Source organism: Bombyx mori, chromosome 23, assembly GCF_030269925.1.
Source record: "Bombyx mori chromosome 23, ASM3026992v2".
NCBI lineage: Eukaryota > Metazoa > Arthropoda > Insecta > Lepidoptera > Bombycidae > Bombyx > Bombyx mori.
In genome coordinates, this window is record NC_085129.1 from 18,080,759 (window position 1) to 18,101,035 (window position 20,277).

The 20,277-nt window shown below is 40.1% G+C and overlaps 1 protein-coding gene across 1 annotated transcript in view; it reads left to right on the plus strand.

Moving 5' to 3' along the window:
- Positions 1-20,277, plus strand: part of LOC101740941 (P protein) — a 40,325-nt gene that overhangs the window by 12,156 nt on the left and 7,892 nt on the right. The window contains exons 2-16 of the mRNA XM_038019505.2: positions 2,042-2,253; positions 5,412-5,565; positions 6,566-6,608; positions 7,098-7,233; positions 8,134-8,309; positions 9,195-9,452; positions 9,983-10,192; positions 10,402-10,517; positions 11,538-11,676; positions 13,000-13,135; positions 13,785-13,987; positions 15,239-15,332; positions 16,120-16,262; positions 16,825-16,935; positions 17,320-17,467. Of these exons, the coding sequence (XP_037875433.1) occupies positions 2,058-2,253; positions 5,412-5,565; positions 6,566-6,608; positions 7,098-7,233; positions 8,134-8,309; positions 9,195-9,452; positions 9,983-10,192; positions 10,402-10,517; positions 11,538-11,676; positions 13,000-13,135; positions 13,785-13,987; positions 15,239-15,332; positions 16,120-16,262; positions 16,825-16,935; positions 17,320-17,467 (2,263 nt within the window). The 5' untranslated portion in view covers positions 2,042-2,057. The remainder of the gene's footprint in view (positions 1-2,041; positions 2,254-5,411; positions 5,566-6,565; positions 6,609-7,097; positions 7,234-8,133; positions 8,310-9,194; positions 9,453-9,982; positions 10,193-10,401; positions 10,518-11,537; positions 11,677-12,999; positions 13,136-13,784; positions 13,988-15,238; positions 15,333-16,119; positions 16,263-16,824; positions 16,936-17,319; positions 17,468-20,277) is intronic.

The window sequence follows — 20,277 nt, forward strand, 5'->3', positions numbered from 1 at the left end:
GAGATGCTACGTTCATAGTCTTTTTTTATTTTCCCACGCATATTCACAGATGCTTAAAGGTTAATAAGTCACCGTTATTACTAAATATAGATAAATAAAACAATTCACACAGCTTCCCTCTTCAATTTCCCTCCCGAAAAACAATAAGCAATGGCCCGCCTTTTCCTAGCCACAGCTGTTTATAGTTTCGTAAGCTAAACATTCGTCGGTGACAAAGTCGAGTTAAAATTAAGGAATTTTATGACCTGGTAACTAAGACCTTTAAGTAGTTAAAATTAAAAATCTTTTAAATAGATTAAAAATTCAAATTTATTTCTACGTTCATTATTTTATTATAAAGACATGCCAATGACCTCTGGCTGTCAAAATAGACATAAACAAATTTGATTTACAGTCCGTAACGAAGTGGACGTTAGAAGTAATGGCCGATCTTAGTTATAAATTAGAACTGGCGATGATTCGTGGCATTCATATGTTGATGATAAAAAAAAAAGTTTTTGTATTTTTTTTATTGCTTAGGTGGGTGGACGAGCTCACGGCCCACCTGGTATTACTTGGTTACCGGAGCCCATAGACTTCTACAACTTCTTCTTCTTCAAACAAAAACGCATTACTGCTTCAAGGCAGAAATAGGCAGGGTGGTGGTACCTACTCACACAACGACTCACAAGACGTACTACCACCAGTCAAATTGAATTGAATAAAATTGAAAGTGAACACGAATTAACTCAAATAGAATGTAAGATTTAATGAAAAATACGGATGTTGGCAGTTGTTTAATGGACAATTCAGTTTATTAATAGCATCCAAGGAAAATAGAATTCCATTATTTCATAGCAACTAGAGAAACAAACGACCCAAAAATAGAATAGATAACGATAATCTACGGTAATTAAGACTTAATTAACATTCCAATTGTCTTTAAATATACGTAGGCAGGTACGTGAAAAAGTTAAAATTAACGACCTAACAAAAATATCTCTCAATTATAACAATGAATTTTTTGTGTTCGCTTAATATTAGAATGTGATTGAATTCTCGGTTAAATAAGTTTTGCACGGGCCGTAACAACAAAAATTTCCTTAATTAAAAACTCATTAAAAAAATTCCCGCCATAAATGCTTCTAAAAAAAGGCACAGGGAATGTAACTAAACGAACAGTCAAACTACAATTCGCCCTTTGAATACAGATACACTAAATTGTCTGAAATTCTATACAAAAATCACCAATTTCAATGGAAGCACTATGTTCTGTATCAAATTCAAGACCAAAGCAATCAGCAACTTATTTTTAACGCTTGTCTTGTGGTTGTTTGAATTTACAAAAATAATTATAATTTATAAATTAAGCGCTTGTCGTTTTAGCTCGTGTCTATATCTGCTCGAAGAGTCATCCTCAATGATATGTATCTGTGTACGTCTATCTCGTTTTTACACGAGTTTACCGTCTTTCAAATGGTTCAGTGATAAACGGCTTTAAACTGATAACGTACTTAAGCCTTTGTGCGCAAACCGTCGATAGATCGACTCTATTAATGCCTATAAAGTACGAAGCGTCGGAATACCGACTATTTCGCAGTCTAATTATAGGTATTAGGTATTGAACTGTACGGATGTGTCATAGCGCACTCACATATACGGTTTCAGTAAGCTAATAACATTTATAAATAACCATATAAAATTATTTGCTCTGAATTCAAGCATATCACTTTGTATTTTTTTTTATTAAAGTTTTTTATGAAGTACCTACCTTTTTTCAAAAATCCCTTAACAGTTTCCGCAAAATATGTGATAACAATTTTAGTATTAAAAGCGTTAACGTTATTATTTTTAAGCGTTTTAAATTAAAAGATTCATACTTTCTTACTATATACGTGGTATGTCGTATACCCCTACCCTGCTATATCCTAGGTCGGCAAATGACAGTTGACGCGCATAAATAAGACACAATAAAAACTTATCTCGCGATAAGGTATAATCATCATTGCGCTTACGAATATCATATACGATGCAGCTAATAACACCAAACCTTGTTCCTTAGGTGATGCCAAGTGAAAATGGCTGGCTGGAAGAGCTTCACAGAATGGATAGGTCTTTCGAAGCCACCCAAACGGGAGTTGGACAAGAGCCAGTATTCGCTGGTATCTTGCGGGGAACTCACCACGGACAACATTCAGCTATGGCTGGCTCTGCCTGACGAGGTGAAGAATGATCCTTCGTTGGCGTCCCTACGGCAGATGTACGAGAGAGACGGTAAGTTAACCCGACTTCTCTGCGGAATGGTCTTCAAATCTACCCCGCGATTGATGGCAATAAATCATTTTAGATTATAGACCAAGATAAACCTTTCTAGACGCAAGGTTTCCTTTTAATCCGTAAGCCTGAAAACTAGGAATCTTGTCTAAACGAGAAGCCACTTCTGGTTTCACTCTGACAGTCTTCTGTGTTGCGGGTGTCAGGAACGCACGAGACATGAACGGATACATCTACGTGCATGTGGTGGAGTATTTTCTAAGACCGTGCGCCGAGTTTCGCCACCATCTTGCCTATTTCTGCCTTGGAACACTCATTCCGGTTTTAAGGGTGGGGCAAGCATTGTACAATGTGTGATGTCTATGAGCTTTGGTGACTTAGCAGCAAGTGATCCATGGCACGCAGGAGTACTGACCATCGAATGGTAAATGGTCTACTTAACAACAGCGACGATCGAGTTCTATTCGAGGAATCGTATCGAGAAACCGTGGTAGAGCATCCTACCCACTTGGCCAAGTAACTCTTTCAGTCGTATGACAGTACTTCCACAAAATTTATGTTTTCCAATTACCAAAATCTTCCATGAGGTAAGAACTAGTATTAACACATTCATAAAAATATTTATGTGTCATTATTTAATATATCTAAGTAAACATTTACGTATTCGGTGTGCTAAATCAGTCGTTTCCAGTATCTATATATTAATACGTGAAGCAAAAACTTTGTATCCCTTTTTACGAAAATTGCGCGGACGGAGGAGTATGAAATTTCCCACACTTATAGAGAATATAGAGAAGAAGTGCATAATGCTAATATTTTTTTTAAATTATGCCTAAAATATACATTAAATCAATAAAGAAAACATTACACACACTACATACCATGTATTTGACGCACACACGCATGCATACTATTTATTGTCAAACTTTTGTTCTTGACGTCTGTTGTCAAATTGAGAATAGATTAAATATTGTTTGTCTTTGTTAGTATTTTTTATAATGTAATCTTGGCGAAATTTGTGATTATAGAAGTATAAAATACAATCAATAGTGTACAAACTTACAATTCCAATTAATTATAGTCGAATTTCGACTACTGTGGGACAACTAGTCAATGGAAATCTTCGTTTGCATTATCCGTTGAGCGAAGAAAATGGGTGATGCGTGTTTTTTCTTTGTATTATCTGTGTAAGCATAGGAAAAGTTGAGAAATGCGCGCTTAGGATGACAATGAAATAGCAATAAGGTTGTTAGTAGAGTTTTAGATGAATGTGGAAGGCTTTGACGGCAGAGGTAGACCTAAGAAAAAATGGATAGATTACGTGAAAGAAGATATGTGTAAGAAGGAAATGAGCAAAGAAATGGTATATTATGAAGGAGTGTGGAAGAAGAAAACATGTTGCGCCGACCGCAGGTGACTGGGAGAAGAGTAGGAGAATTATTATCTCTGTAGGCAGATGAATATACGGCCCAAATGATAATGTTTGGTTACCATGATTTATGGACATTAGCAATACCAGGGGCACTGCCAAGTCGCTGTCGGCTGAGTAGTGTAACACTTGGGAAACATCGTGGAGGTCGTTCCAGAGCCGGATGGTACATGGCAAATAAACTCTGCTCCGGTGGTGGGAAGCTCAATGGTAATTATGGAGATGAAAGGATCATCTAGAATTATTCCTGATCCTGAGTACGTGTGTTATTCGATAAGATATTGGCTAAAAGACTATGTGGCCAGATAGTAAGGTTAACACTAGACATAACCCACTGAGTTTCTCGCCGGATCTTCCCAGTGAGTCACGATTCCGATCCGGTAGTAGATTCAGCGAAGCACTGCTCTTGCTAGGGCTAGTGTTAGCAATTCTGTCAGGTTGAGCCCGTTCGCTCACCTACCGGTCCGCGTCAAGTTGGAAAAATCCCTTAGGCAACGATTAGGTAAGGAAAAGTTAATAATACATAAAAAAATTAACAAAACTTTGATACACCGACCACTCATGACAAGGAGTTTCATTGCGTGTTCCTTAAAATATTAAAGCGCGCGTGGCAGATGACATCACAACGGACACGCTCATGTTGAGTGTTCTCTTCGCGACTCGTGGACTCAATCAAAATAGCTTCAACGATTTATTGAAGCACTTATTTTTGTTATTATCATATAATATTTGCAAAGGATTGCGAAGTTAAAATGGCAGTGTCACATCACTCGTAGAACAGATTATTGGTGGTAGGACCTCTTGTGAGTCCGCGCGGGTAGGTACCACTACCCTGCCTATTTCTGCTATGAAGCAGTAATGCGTTACGGTTTGAAGGGTGGGGCAGCCGTTGTAACTATACTAAGACCTTAGAACTTATATCTCAAGGTGGGTGGCGCATTTACGTTGTAGATGTCTATGGGCTCCAGTAACCACTAAACACCAGGTGGGCTGTTAGCTCGTCCACCAATCTAAACAAAAAAAAAAGATGGTGCTGAAAAGTTCTCGGGGGGAGACCGCGTGTGAAGCCTCCCATAAGGTGGTCCAACGACCTGTTCAAGGTCACCGGAATGGCTGGATGTGGACTGCACAGAACCGGTCGTTTTGGCAAAGCTTAGATAAGGCCTATATCGCGCAGTGGCTGATAGATAATACTAGTATTATTACGCCGGTAAGAGTAACGCCATCTATCGCCGAATAGCCGAAACGGATACCAAAGGATCTAGTACATCTGGAACGCTTGAAAAATACGACGCCATCTGTTGTCAGATAGCGAAAACAAACATCGAAAATACTCGACTTGTGAGGAATGTTCTCGATAATTCTAGGGATGTCGTATAGACTATAAAAGCGTTGCAGAGATGGCACGAAGCAGTTAGTAATCTGAACTACTCGAAGTGAAACAGCGAACGGATTACCTGAAGCGAAGCAGAAGAAGTGAATTAAGAATTTTAAAGTGTTTTGTGAGTTTTCTAAGTGACAATACAGTGTTAACTTGTAATTCGGTAGAGTTTTTATTTATCCCGAACCCCAACGCGTAACGGTATTGTTAATTTCGCCCAATCTCAATTCAGATAGTCAAGAAGCCAAGCCACTGCGCTAAAGCGACATCTTCAGTTCGCCCTTTGCGTATAATGACGTCACACTCTTCACAATCACCACAGACGACTCTGTACCAATTTTCTTTTAGGTGCTGTAGAAGCTACACCGTTAGCCACAAAATCGGGGAATCCAATCAAAGTACTGTCTTTAGTCGATCCTTCGCCCACAGCAGTAGGAGATACTGAAGTCTGCAGCGCGAAGAAAGACTCTAATGAGACTCCCACGATCACAGAAATTAAAGGGTACGCTTAAAGATTATATTTTTTTTTTATTGCTTAGATGGGTGGATGAGCTCGCAGACCACCTGTTTTAAGTGGTTAATGGAGCCCATTAGACATCCACAACTTTATTGCGGCACCCACCTTGAGATATAAGTCTTATGGACTCAGTATAGTTACAACGGCTACCCTACCCTTCAAACCGCATTACTGCTTCACGGTAGAAATAAGCAGGGTGGTGGTACCTACCCGCGCGGACTTACAAGAGGTCCTACCACCAGTATTTTACTATCTTATTGCACTAGATCATCTGTAAATGAGTTGATTGTCTATCGGATGTTAGCCGGTGGTTATAGACGATAGACCAATGATCGAATCGATCCAGAAACACCTGAAGTCAGCGTCGGAACGGTACTTCGATAAGGGTATGCGTCCTGATAATCGCCTTATTGTTGCCATCGCTGACTACACAGGAGCCGGTCACCGTCGACGCCCTAGACACGTCCTTACGGATCTACCAGATCCAATAACCTTTGCATTAGACACCTTCATCTCTAACACTGGGAGCAGGCTTAGGGACTCTGGTAACTTTATTCCAAGTTCTACGTGCAAACTAATCCATATATCAGCCCGCTGAGTTTCTCGCCGGTTCTTCTCAGCGGGTCGCGATTCCGCTCCGGTAGTAGATTCATTCGCGAAGCAGCTGCTCTTGAGTTGTTAAGTCTCTTTTGCAGGCGCTCGGGCAGCTGTTAGCAAATTTCACCCCTCCTGACAGAGCGTTTGCTCGCCCACCTGTCAAACTAGAAAGACCTCCGGGCTACCTGTAATCCTTCCTTCATACAAAAAAAACATCAAAGTCTTAATGTTGCCACCGTGGACGACGGTTAATTCACACTCTTCAACTTGTCTTAGCGCTGCTACTCCGAAAAGTATCGCTGCAACATTCCGAGGGTATTAACATTCTTGAGGTCGAAATTACGTCTTTCGTTTTTATAATAAAAAAGTCTATTATTATTATTTTCAGAGCAGACAATGTACCAACAAACGAACATAAGAAGACGGAAAAGGTATAGTAGCGCTTACACGAAATCTATTAAATAGTTATAGAAATTTAACGCATATGAGTGTTGTTAGCAATTAATTAATTTATTTTTTTGAAATTATGAAATAGCAATTTAGAATATATAATACTAGTAAACAATGTATCGATGGTCAGTATTTAAGAAAGGTAGGTGAACTCATGGGCTCAACCTGAGAGAATTTGCTAACACTAACCCTAAAGCAAGAGCAGTGCTTCGCTAAATCTACCACTGGATTGAAATCGCGACTCGCTGATTTTGATTGAAGCCTCAAATCAATCAACTTCTTCTCATTTCGCTTCACATAATTTTTCATATAGTAACAGAATGAAAGAAGTTTATAAGACTTGGCTTAAAGGTCTCGTTGCTAGGCCGTAAAATCTTTTAAAAAAAACACTACCCGCACTAAGAAATTGGGTCTGAACGCGCTTATTTGAAATACATTGCGCGCTACAAAACTGATATTGGTTTTAACAGAAAACGAAACCAGCCTATTACATCAAGATGACAGTTCTGCTGGCGTGCTGGATTTTCTTCACAGTCATCTTCCTGACGCACGACGTTAAAAAGGAAACTAGGGGTGTCGCGTCCGTAGCGCCCGACGAAGTGAAAAGTGAGTATTGTTATTGGCAAAATCGGCCATTTTATTGAGCAATGCTTAACGAGTGATCACTGTCAATATCATGTTAACGAACACTGGTAAAAAGAATCGAATATCGAAATTACGTCATCAAAATGGCATATTAGTAGCGAAATATAGATTTGAAAATCAATGAAACGAAACAGCGACACTAAAAAGAGACAAATATATCGAGGGATGAAATACTATTTGGTTTAAGCGACATTTCGCTTTGTAATTCAAGGTTCGTTTTATTTGGTACGAGCTGACCAGGCAGACTTCGTAATGCCTCAGTCGAAAAATAAAAGACCTAAACTTTTGTATAAAATAAACTTAAAAGGAAAAATAAAATTGTATTTGTATTTAATTCCGAGCATTTTTATATTTATCCACCTTTTAAACCTTCTCTGGACTTCCACAAATAATTCAAGACCAAAATTAGCCAAATCGGTCCAGCCGTTCTCGAGTTTTAGCGAGACTAACGAACAGCAATTCGTTTTTATATAATATATAGATTGGAATCAACAGTTCGATGTTTTTAATTGAATTTCAATTAAGTTCACCACATTCAAAAATAGGTGAAGAAGTTTTTTGTCATGTTCATAATTTATAAAAAATTTAAACTTTCAATGGTTCTCCTGTAAATACGCAAAATTACGCTTAAACCAAATATTAGTCTTTCAGCTCTCGATATAAGATGTAGGACGTCTTGTGAGTCAGCACGGGTAGGTACCACCGCCCTGCCTATTTCTGCACATTACACATTTTTTCAGTTTTGCATTATTGGGCAATCCAAATCCATCCGCTAAAATAATAAATACACGAGGAAAAAACCGAGATTATACCGTAAAAGTATTTTTTGATTACAAAAACGTACTAATCTCTTTGTTTCAGCTATGACGTCTGCATCTCTAGAAACGTCGCGCCCCCATAGCATCTTAATCAGGGTGTCGGGACCGTTCTTGGCGGAGAACGACGAAATCAAGCTCAATGATACAATAAAAGAGAGAACCAAAAGCGTCACAATGTGGCTTGAAAGCTCTCGGACGAATGCTACGAATTTGAAAGAGGTCCGATGCTGTAATGAATCAATAGATCACTTGTAACTGTTTTGTCTTCATAAAACTTGAGGGCTTTCGGTAAATCTTGGCGGCTTCACAGGCGAAAACCACCTTGCGCTTTCCGTGGATGGCATGCCTACTAAGGGATTCTCTGTTGTAATGGCCAAACCTTTCCATGGATGGCATGTCTACTAAGGGATTCTCTGGTGGACTATAATGGCCAGCCGGCTTTACGTATTATAAGGCACGTGTAGGAATTGCTTGAATACGTTAAGGTTTGAAAGGAGACTTATGCAATCGAGTCTTTGACATCGAATGTTGGGATGGACAGCATTTGCGATGCAGCTACGGACTCCAGTAGCTAGTTACAATCCGAGGCCTCCATTTAGTGCAATAGAAAGTTGAGGTTTTTCATTAGATGAAAATTCAGTATCTTCTTCTTGTCTTGATCCCATGTTCTGTGTGGTCGGCGCAGCATGTCCTCTTATCGTGCTGCCTATCTGACGTCAATCTTGGGTCATATCTCCAGTAGTATATCTAATCGTGCCACACGGAGGGACTTTTCCTCGTTTTTTTGATTATTTACCTCATCCGCTTTTTGCACTAAAGTCTCAACGATCTTACATTTAGCTTTTTTATTGCCCTATAGGCAGACGAGCATACGGCCCACCCGATGGTGAGTGGTTACCGTCGCCCATGGACGTCACCAATGCCAGGGGCAGAGTCAAGTCGCTGCCTACCGTTTAATACTCTCCACAAGCCTCGTTTGAAGAAGGACATGTCATAGCGCTCGGGAAACACCGTGGAGGGGAGCTCAACTTAGCTCTCCGATAGGTTATCACGTGATCCGATCTTTTGACGACAAACGTCAAGCTATTTTTTTTTATCGTCCAGAAATCCGAGAACTGGACAATTTATTTAGATGAAGACGACACGTTGCCGGATTTCGGGGGAGCCGAGACGAGATCCGCGATCTTGAAATTGACGCCAGGGATATCTGCGAACGGGAACTGCTCCCTGAAAATTGTGACGACCTCAAGGACCGTTGTAGCTTTTAGCGTGGTACATAAGCTGGATCCAGTGGACGAGAATGTGGGTGTCATATACGCCTGCGTCCTCCTCGTCGGACTGTACGTCTTAATTATCTTTGAGGTGATTAATGCTTATGTCAGATTCATAGTAAAGCGAGTTCGATCTTTTTAATTGAACTTCAATTAAGCTTACTCCGTTGAAACTGCTGAAGAAGTATTTTATTGTTATAATATTTTTTTAACCAAACTTTAAACTTTAAATGGCTGTAAAGTCGCAAAGATGTCTCAATATATATGTGTCGGGGACGGTTTGGTAGCTAAATGAAACGCAGCACGATTCCCGAGAGATGGCAGCACGATTGCGGTATCATCGGAACCCGGCTAGCTTTGTGCTACGACAGAGCCTAGCTGATGGAGGCCCATAGACGCCAACTTACCGACCAGCCTTCTTGAAGAGCGACGCCTCCGTCCTAAGAACTGTCATTCGTTTTCGTTTGCTAACGTCAAGAGGAGATTTCTAAATTGTCCTAAGACAACAAACGTGATTGGTGTACTCAATATTTCTCTTAGCTCGATCACCCTATTCGCCCCTACGATGTCTGACGATGGTGTTAATAATTGTGGCTTCTTCGACATATGTATATATTTCAGATCATCAACCGTACGCTTGCGGCCGTGACGATGTCTACAATGTCCCTCGCAGCTTTAGTTTTGGCTGGAGATCGGCCCGCCCTGTCCGAAGTCATAACCTGGTTGAACGAGGAAACCTTGATCCTCCTCTTCAGTATGATGCTACTTGTTGCTATTATGGCTGAAACGGGAATCTTCGTTCGCCCGCCATTACAAAGCCATTACCATTCGGTGTTGCCAGCTCATAATTAAAATTACCATATAGTAGAATACAAACAGATTAAACTTTATCAAAATAACAGAACGATTGACCAATTATGAATAGGTATGATAATAAAATAAACTGTTATTAAATAAATATTAACTGATTTTTCATTATTTAATAATGTCTCTTGTCGCGTTATGTAGATACAGATTCAATGTCGTATATATGGTTTTAGGTGACCAAAGGTAAACTATGGCCGCTGATTCTGCTGCTATGCGCCATCACTGCAACGGTGTCCTCTATACTGGATAACGTCACCACCATTCTCCTCATGTCTCCAATCACCATACGGTAAGTCTTGTCAAACATAACACAGATAGACTTGATAAGACAATCTGTACAAGATCTCACAGCGCGGAACGAAACTCATATTATTACGCTACTTTTTTTTTAAATATTATCTGTGCATTTTTCACTCAATCTCGACTGAGGCTTTTTGGCGGGAACACGAGGAGTGAAGTTGTGTGATTTGTTTTATTTTGTATATTTAGTATTTCTTCAGGTTTTAATGTGTAACAACGGTGGTTTATTAACTGTTTGTCACTGTCTGTGAAAGTGCACAAATGTGAGAAAATTAAATGAAGCCGCTGGACTTAACTTCTCGGGATCCTCCAAAAAGTACACTAAAAAAATCACAGTAAATGACCACCATTTTACTGAGATTATAATATTTCATCCCATATCATCTCGTCTCATTTCATTTAATTTCACCCCAGTTGATTAATGTCTCAAATTAATCATTTTAGATCAAGAGCCCGTCGAAGGACAGTTTGTCTAGACCACACAAAAATTCTCCATTTAAGTTATATCAAGACCTGACTAGTGGTCTCTCAGTTCACTGAGTTCCTCGACTGATCTTCTTAGTCGCGATTCCGATCCGGTGGTAAAATCTGCGAAGCACTGCTCTTGCTAGGGCTAGTGTTAGCAAATTCTCTCAGGTTGAGCCCGTGAGCTCACTTACCCGTCCGGGCGTAGCTGCAATAGCCTCTTAAACTACCAGCCAATCATCATCATCAGCCTATAGCAGTCCACTGCTGGACATAGGCTTCTCCAATTGTTCGCCACTGTGCACAATCCTCGGCTTCTCTCATCCAGTTCCTGTCAGCCACCCTGCACAGATCATCACTCCACCGAGCCTGTAGGCGTCCTGCACTGCGTTATCCAGTTCGCGGTCTCCACTCAAGAACGCGTTTACCCCAACGGTTATAGGTTGTCCGGCTAATGTGGCCAGCCCATTGCCACTTCAATACCAATGAATAGGTAGGAAAAAAAACCAATTCGTCTATTCCTACACATATATTTCGCTGTCAGATTATGCGAAGTCATGGAGCTGGATCCGGTGCCGATCCTCATGTTCATGGCGATATTCAGCAACATTGGAGGCACGGCGACCCCTGTCGGCGACCCGCCCAACGTGATTGTGGCTTCGAACCGAGCTGTCATCGATTCTGTAAGTACCAACCAATCCCATCCCAGCTCTGACAGTCCACCGGACTCGTCAGCGGGGACGCGAGGAGCGAAGCTGTGCGAATTGTTCTGTTATCAATTCAATGCTTCGTCATGTTCAGACGGCTGTGGGAAAATGGAACAAAGTCGCTGAACGTGGCTTCTTGGTTTCTTCCAAAGATCCCGCTGAAATGAAAAGTGTGGATATTTAACGAAATAAAAAGGTGAGTATTTAACGAAATACCCACACTTTTCATTTAAAATGTCGTTTCATTTTTAATTTCAACAGATGACAGTCCCAAATATATCAACATCGTTTTCCATTATAAATCATATTTAAATTTAAGAAAAAAAAATATTATAATAGATTAAAAAGAAACTGGACACTAGTAGCAACAATGGCAATGCGTTTAACCCTTTGCTGTACCGGAAAAAAAAATAGCAGCCCACCTAGCTTTAAATGAGTCTTGGCGCTTATAGGGAAGGGAAACACAATCCAAATGCAGTCACTTCACTAGGGAATGCTATGAGGAATTATTCGAGATGACACCCACATATTTTTTTCATCGCACCTCCCGCCATCGGAGCCGAGTTCATCCATATTATCTGGAACCGCTGCGTCATCGACAGTGCGTTTCCAAAGATCTCTTATGCCACGTACCATCCGGCTTTGGAATGAGCTCCCTTCCACGGTGTTTCCCGAGCGCTATGACATGTCCTTCTTCTAACGAGGTTTGCGGAGTGTACTTAATGGTAGGCAGCGGCTTGTCTCTGTCTCTGGCATTGCTGACGTTCATGAGGGACGGTAACCACTTACCATCAGATAAGCCATATGCTCGTCTGCCTACATAGGCAATAAAAAAAACTTCAAAGACATGACATCAAAGTCTGTTCCACTGGCTGGCCTACCCTCCAGCCCAGAGCGTATTACCGTCTCACTTAGAGACCTACGTTTAAATGCCTTGGACTTGATGTGTTCAGCATCGCTCATGAAGCCACATCAGAGACGCAACCAAGCTGAATCATAAGAAGGACTCTCTTGAATCCTTATTCGAATAGCTTGGCATAGCGTGATCTATTATATACTGCATTATATGCTATGTGGATACGAGTAACAAGATAGAGTCAAATAGCAGAAACGGATAGGGGAAAAAACTGGAACATGTTCTGAAACGTTCTGGAGATGTTCCCCTTATAGCAGTTCTACTTACATGAAGAGTGTTCTGATGACCCGAAAATGATATCGGCATAAGCAAAACTAGTCCAGAACATTCTCAAATGTTCCAGGATAGTTACCGATATTTACATTATATTGTTTTCGTTTCAGGGTATTAATTTCGCCAATTTCACAGCTCACATGGCTCTGGGAATAATATTAGTGTTCTGTCAGACGGCCATGCAGATAAGATACGTCTTCCGTGATTCGAATAAACTTAGACTGACAGTGCCCAAGGAGATCAGAGGTGATTATGCCCTAGACACGTCCTTACTGATCCATCAGATCCAATAACCATTGCATTAGACGCCTTTAGATCTAACACTAGGAGCAGGGTTAGGAAGCCCGGTAACGGTACTCGTCGAACTCTGTAAAGAGACGTGCAACCTAACCTAAGCATCAACGCGCTGAGTTTCTCGCCGGATCTTCTCAGCGGGTCGCGATTCCGATCCGGTAGTAGATTCATTCGCGAAGCAGCCGCTCTTGAGTTGTTGGGTCTCCTTCGGAGGCGCTCGGGCAGCTGTTAAAAAATCCCACCCCTCCTGGCTGAGCCTTTGCTCGTCCACCTGTCCTGGTGAAACTGGAAAGGCCTTAGGGTCACCAGTTAATCCTTCCTTCATAAATAAATTTAAAAAAAGGTGATTATCTAGGAACTACTCGCAACAAACCAACCTAACTGAGCAAGCCTATATACAAAAATTGATTTAATATAACAAAATACCATTACTTAACTTGCAAATAAGAATCGATAATAATAAATGGAGGTTTGAGAAATCCAAAATGGATTATTCATTGTGGAACATTCTCGGTACAGAGTTGCGGGTAGTTAGTTCTTAAGTTATTTTGTTTCATCGAAACGGTGGCCGTATTAATTTTCGCTCCATTACTCGTTCAAGGCCTTAGCCATCAGATCTCGATATGGCGGCGGGCGGCCGATTCCCTCCCGCACCTCAGCAAAGACGTGCAAGTCGTCAGAGAGAGGCTCGAGAGGAAGATACGGAAGCTGACCGTGGAATTGGACGTCTTAATCAAGAAGAGCAACAGCCGCGCTTGCCCCGAAGAGACATTCCAAACTACCCTCAAAGAAATGAAAGAAAAGGTAACATTTTCAGCGGCACCAGCTAATTTCTTCGCTCAGATGGGGTTCACAAAACGCAGTAAATTCCACCACCATCAGCCATGAGGTCTATCATTTCCCCAATACAACAGCTTCCGCACCCTTTAAATCGAAATGCATGACTGCTTCACAGCAGAAACAGAGGGTCGTGATACCTACTCCTATGGACTCATAAGACACGACTGAAAAGGATCTGTACATCTTAAGTATGAGTCATAAGGAGCGCTTGGGAAGCTATTGATAGAGATGATGCCGTCGTCACTTTTTTATCGCTACCCGCTTTTGGAGTAGAGTCCAGCCATACTACTCAGAGCCTCTCTGTTCAGTTATACCGCTATTTTCCCTAGCCAAACTGTCTTGTGTTCCTTGAGGTATGTGACACATGCTTCGGGGCTCAAGATAGGGTTCAAGTTTACTCGTTATTTGCACCTTTAGACGTTACGTGTAACTCTCCATTTTATACTAGAACGTATAAGTGAAATTGGAAGGCATCTATATACCCGTGCGAGCTCCGAAGATCCATACCAACCATTAATTAAGTGACTGTTTCTTTTTATTGCATGATGGGTGTACGACCTCACAGCCCATCTGGGGTTAAATGGTTACCGGAGTCCATAGACATCTATAACGTAAATGCCGCCACCCAACTTGAGATACGAGTTCTAAGGTCTCAGTATAGTTACAACGGCTGCCCCGCCCTTCAAACACGCATTACTGCTTCACGACAGAAATAGGCAGGGTGGTGATTCCTACCCGTGCGGACTCACAAGAGATCCTACCACCAGTAAAATTTTGGTGGTACCAGTAAAGTTGTGGAAATTTTGGCGGTTTTCATTTTAATTACACGACGCCATTCCCCCATCGTGGCAGTCATTCGTGAGCATGAGTTAAGTACGTATTTCATTAGAAAAACTGGTACCCGCCGGCGGGATTCGAACACCGGTGCATCGCTACATACGAATGCACCGGACGTTTTATGCTTTAAGCCACGACGACTTAGTTTTCGTTGTCGTGTTGTTTTGTGCTATAGTTGTAAGGAGCTTTGTACAAACTCAGCACATTTGTCTTGTTTAGTCGTGCGCATGTTACAAGTCAGATTTTTTACTTATTGTTATTTATTGTATGAGTCGACTATTATCAAAGCCGGCAACGTGACTTTTGGAGAATTAATAGCACAGTTGCGCCGTTCGATACAAACGCACCGGCCGTCTTAACGAAACAATTAAATTTCAGTACAAGATAAGAGATAAAGCTCTGCTGATCAAAGCTTCAGTGGCCGTCTGCTTTGTGGTCGTGGTATTCTTCTTGCACTCAATGCCGGCTCTAGGTGAGAAATCAATTTATATGACGTAGAGGTGCTAGAAGACCTATGGCATGGTGGACCAATGTCAGAGTCGGGTCGTCGGGGTGGATCTGGATGGGAATAGAGGTCGATAGAGTATTATGGCTTAAAAAGGGGAAGGCTGTGGCCAACAGTGGGTCAAAGGCAACAAGCTATGAGACGTTTTGAGAACTCTTTATACGCGTATTCATTGCAAGATGCTGCGTTTCGTTCTGCGAATCTACTATAACCCATCAAAGCTACTAGAGTGGGTAGGACAAAAAAACCAAGATGGCAGCTGCGAGAAAAACACGGCAAACGTATTTTAAGATATCTTAACAGCATGTCCATGTTTTAGTGTATTTAGAAACGATTAAATGACCTATAGATATAGTTTCACGCCAGATCTTCTCGGTAGATCGCGATTCTGGTCCGATGGTAGATTCAGCACTGCTCTTGCTAGGCTCAGTGTTCGCAATTCTCTCGGGTTGAGCCCGTGAGCTCACCTACCAGACATAGCGTAGTTAGAATAGCCCCTTAGGCTACCAACGAATAGGTAGGCAAAAACCAATCTAGCCCAAGTTGTATACTACAGTATAAGTAATCATCACAATTAGTACGAGTATTTAAGAGAGTTGGAGCGTACCAGAAATATCTTGCTGTCCCTTTCACATATTTACAGTGACGTTTTGTCCCAATTATGTTTTTTCTTCTTCTAAAAAGCAACGGACTCATTAGCCACTGTGGTGTTACAAATTTTGGGTTTATTGTATGAGATTGTATAACTTCGTAGACCGCGTGTCCCTGGGCTGGACGGCGTTGCTGGGCGCGATCCTGCTGCTGATCCTGGCGGACCGCGAGGACCTGGAGCCGGTGCTGCACCGAGTAGAGTGGTCCACGCTGCTGTTCTTCGCGGCCTTGTTCGTACTCATGGAGGTATTCTGATTTTTCAAACATAGCAAAATGTCATGATGAGAATATAGGACATAGGGGATTCAAGGTGAAAGGAAATGAAATGGTGGTGCTTTAAAGAATCACAATATTTGGTTTCAGTTGGAGCTCACTCCAGCATGAGCTATGTTCGTTCCATTGCTCGTTCACAAATCACGAAATTCCTCTTTCTGTGAAGGTTCAGGTCAACCAGATTCGATTACACCCTGGCAACGGGATCTTCGGCACATAAATGATAAGGCAACAACTATTCGCGAGCAAACTTACTGGTGGTAGGACCTCTTGTGAGTCCGCACGGGTAGGTACCACCGCCCCGCCTATTTCTGCCGTGAAGCAGTAATGCGTTTCGGGTTGAAGGGTGGGGCAGCCGTTGTAACTATACTGAGACCTTAGAACTTATATCTCAAGGTGTGTGGCGCATTCACGTTGTAGATGTCTATGGATTCCAGTAACCACTTAACACCAGGTGGGCTGTGAGCTCGTCCACACATCTAGGCAATAAAAAATAAAAAAATAAAAACTATAAAACACATTAACTATTCAACAGGCGTTGTCGAAACTGGGCTTAATATCGTACATCGGAGGTATCATGGAACTGCTGATTCTGAGGGTAGACGAGAGCTCCAGACTGGCAGTCGCCATTTTGCTAACTTTGTGGGTGAGTTATTCAAATAACAGATGGCGCTGTTTTCAATAAAACGTGTGCTCAGATTAATTAGGGTAATTTTTTTTATGATTACGCATATTTTATGACTTTACGAGATATTTATTTATGTAGAGTCCTTTGTCAAATTGTTAGGATAAATCTATAAACGATTTATATATTACTATATACATATACATATACATATGTATATTTTTTTTCGTCACCTCTTTTCCTGATAAATAGATTCAAGTCTTTCGACGTACAAGTTGGGGTGGATTTTGTCGCCGGGAAGATCCGGCGAGAAACTCAGTGGACTCTTTTGCCACTTCAATCTCTTGTATGCGAAATTGTTTATAAACGCTTTAAGATATTCATATTCGCGCGTTTCGCTTGAAGGTTTCCGGTGTGATATCGGCTTTCGTTGACAACATACCGCTGACAACCATGATGGTCCGCGTCGTGGTCTCCATGGGATCGAACTTAAAGCTCGACCTGCCTATGCAGCCATTGATCTGGGCTTTATTGTTCGGCGTCTGTTTGGGAGGTAAGACTATAGATCATACGCTAATTTACGAAAGCTAATCTGAGCGTCATTGTTCTTTTTTTTTTAATATGGCAATTTGTTTCGTGCCATTATTACCAGTCTCAAAATACAAAATTGAGCGAAATAAAATTGAATTTTTTCGTTTAGTTGTAATTGTAAAATCATCGGAATGAATTTAAATAAAACGATATGAAATTTAGATAACGCCCCAATATAATTAAGCGAAAACTCTGAATGGACATTTTGCCAGAACCCGAGAAGTCTTTAAGGGATTGTGTTTCATTATCCTGCGCACTCTTCTAAACGGTTAATAAGCCACCATTATTAAATTATCACATTTTTATACCTGCAAAATCGCAAAATTAACAAAACCAAATATTATGTTAAAGAATGATAAAGAATTCACTTCTAGTGTTCCCGCCAAAAAGTTGATTTTACAAAATAGAATAGAAACCTAAATTGATTTTTCAATTCAAAATAACGAATGGAATGTCAATGACCTCTAGCTGTCAACACATGCGTCACTATTCGGTCTGTTATTAAAGAGATTTTAAGACCTGGTAACTAAGACCTTTAAGTCATGTCTTATTTTAATTTATGTTCTTATTTTTATGAAAAATGATAATATGGAGTAAAATGAAATGAAACGAAGACAATTAATTTGTGACATTAATCAACTGGGATGAAATTAAATGAGATGCGATGAGATGATATGGGATGAAATATAATCTCAGTAAAATGGTGGTCTGTTACTGAGGCTTTTTCAGTGGACTTTTTGGAGGATCCCGAGAAGTTACCTCTAGTAGCTTTATTTCATTTTTCCACATTTGTGCACTTTCACAAATATTAAACAATTAATAAACCACCATTATCACACATTTAAACCCGAAGACACACTAAATTGACAAAATAAAACAAATCACACAACTTTACTCCTCGCGTTCCCGCCAAGAAGTCCTATTCGGTCTGTGTTTAGAACGACCACAGAGTATACACTAATAACAACCAAAAGAGAGAGATAGAGAATTCTCCTTTTGTTTAGGTATGGCAATTGCATTGCGATATCATTGTTGCCAGTGGCAAATTTATAAAAATCTTCAATTTTATTAAATAGGTACTTTTTTAAACTATCAAATAACAAATGATATGAAGTGAAATTAGATGAAGTACATTTATTTGAAAATTTAATCTATTGGGTTGAAATTAAACCAAACTAGAATGAGAGATGAGATAACATAAAGCTTCAGTGAAATAGTGGTAATTGTTAAATAGAGCTCAGTGGAATATTTGACTAATGAGCCCGAGAAGCTACATACATCCAGCGTCCTCATATACCCACGCACTTTAAGAGACGCTGAATAAAAAAACTACCCACTGAATTAACAAAATAGAACACAGATACACACAAAATAGATCGTGTAAGTCGTGTCGAGCGATTGCATTGTACGTTGGCATCTTACAAAATTTATTTAGTTAAAATAATCTTATTACGTTGAGTGTCTTAAATTCTTCAATTTGTGCTTTATCATTGTGTAAATATGCTGCAGTAGTGTTTTCAAAGTGAAATTCAAACAAAGTGCAACATTTTGTTTAAAGTGAATTCGATACGGGAATCTCACTGCGGATTTATACTGAGTTACAATGAACTTCCTAGATAACATCACATTTCGACGAAACCCCACTCACTCAGACACTAACAGAAATGATTCGTCTACTATGAATCGAACATTAGATTTAACAAGCTCAAGTATGCCGGAACTTTCTGATGACGAAAATCAATCGTTAACAACCAATGACCAGATTCAAAGGCTTACTACAGAATTAAGCAGTGCAAATTGTGAAATAGAGAGATTATTACAAGAAAATTCCACACTTAAACGAATTAATGACGAACTTATGAAGAAAAATGAGCTGTTAAAAACAATATCATTGAGCCCAGTAGCTGAGAAGTCTCCTATAAAATCCACATCGCAACTAAACGTAACACTCAGAAGTAAACATAAACGTAAAACAACTCAAACCAATATTTTAACAGCTACAAATAACAAAGAAACTCAGACAGATTTTAACTTGTCTTCTGAAAAAACATTTAAAAACAGCTCAGTGCAGACCGAGAGCAACTGCCCTCAAATTAAAGTGAATAACAGCAGTGGTCAACTACGCAAGGAAAAAAATTTCACACCCACCCTCATCTCTCAACAAATGCAACTCTCTAATCACAGTGCACATACTCGTGTATTCACGGTACAAAATAATGATAGCATTGTTTCGTCAAAGCACAATATTTGCATAATAAGTAGCAACAAAACCAACAAAGTATCTTCTATCTCAGAAAATGTATTTGATAAAAAATACTACAACGTAATTCACTACTTAATGCCATCTCGCGGTGTTATTCAACTGCTTCATGGAATTGAGGCAAAACTAAGTTCCTACACGTTAAATGACTACTGTGTAATTCAAGTTGGGGATGATGATTTTAAATATACGCAAGATTATTCTATTTTGATTTCTTTTTTAAGAGTAAAATTAATGGCAATACAACACACTAATATTATTGTATGTTTACCAACTTTTAAAATTGGATATCTCTATAATGTATTTACTAGAAGAATTGAATTATTTAATCATTTATTGTACATTGACATCCTAGCTAACGAATATGCATATTTGGTGGATTCCAATTTAAACTTAAGTTATGACTATCGTATGTTTTATAGGAAAATGGGTTCCGTTAATAATTTTGGCTTCAAAGTTATTTTGAGAGATATTTGCTCTTTGGTAATGTATATTAACTCTTCTAATACCTC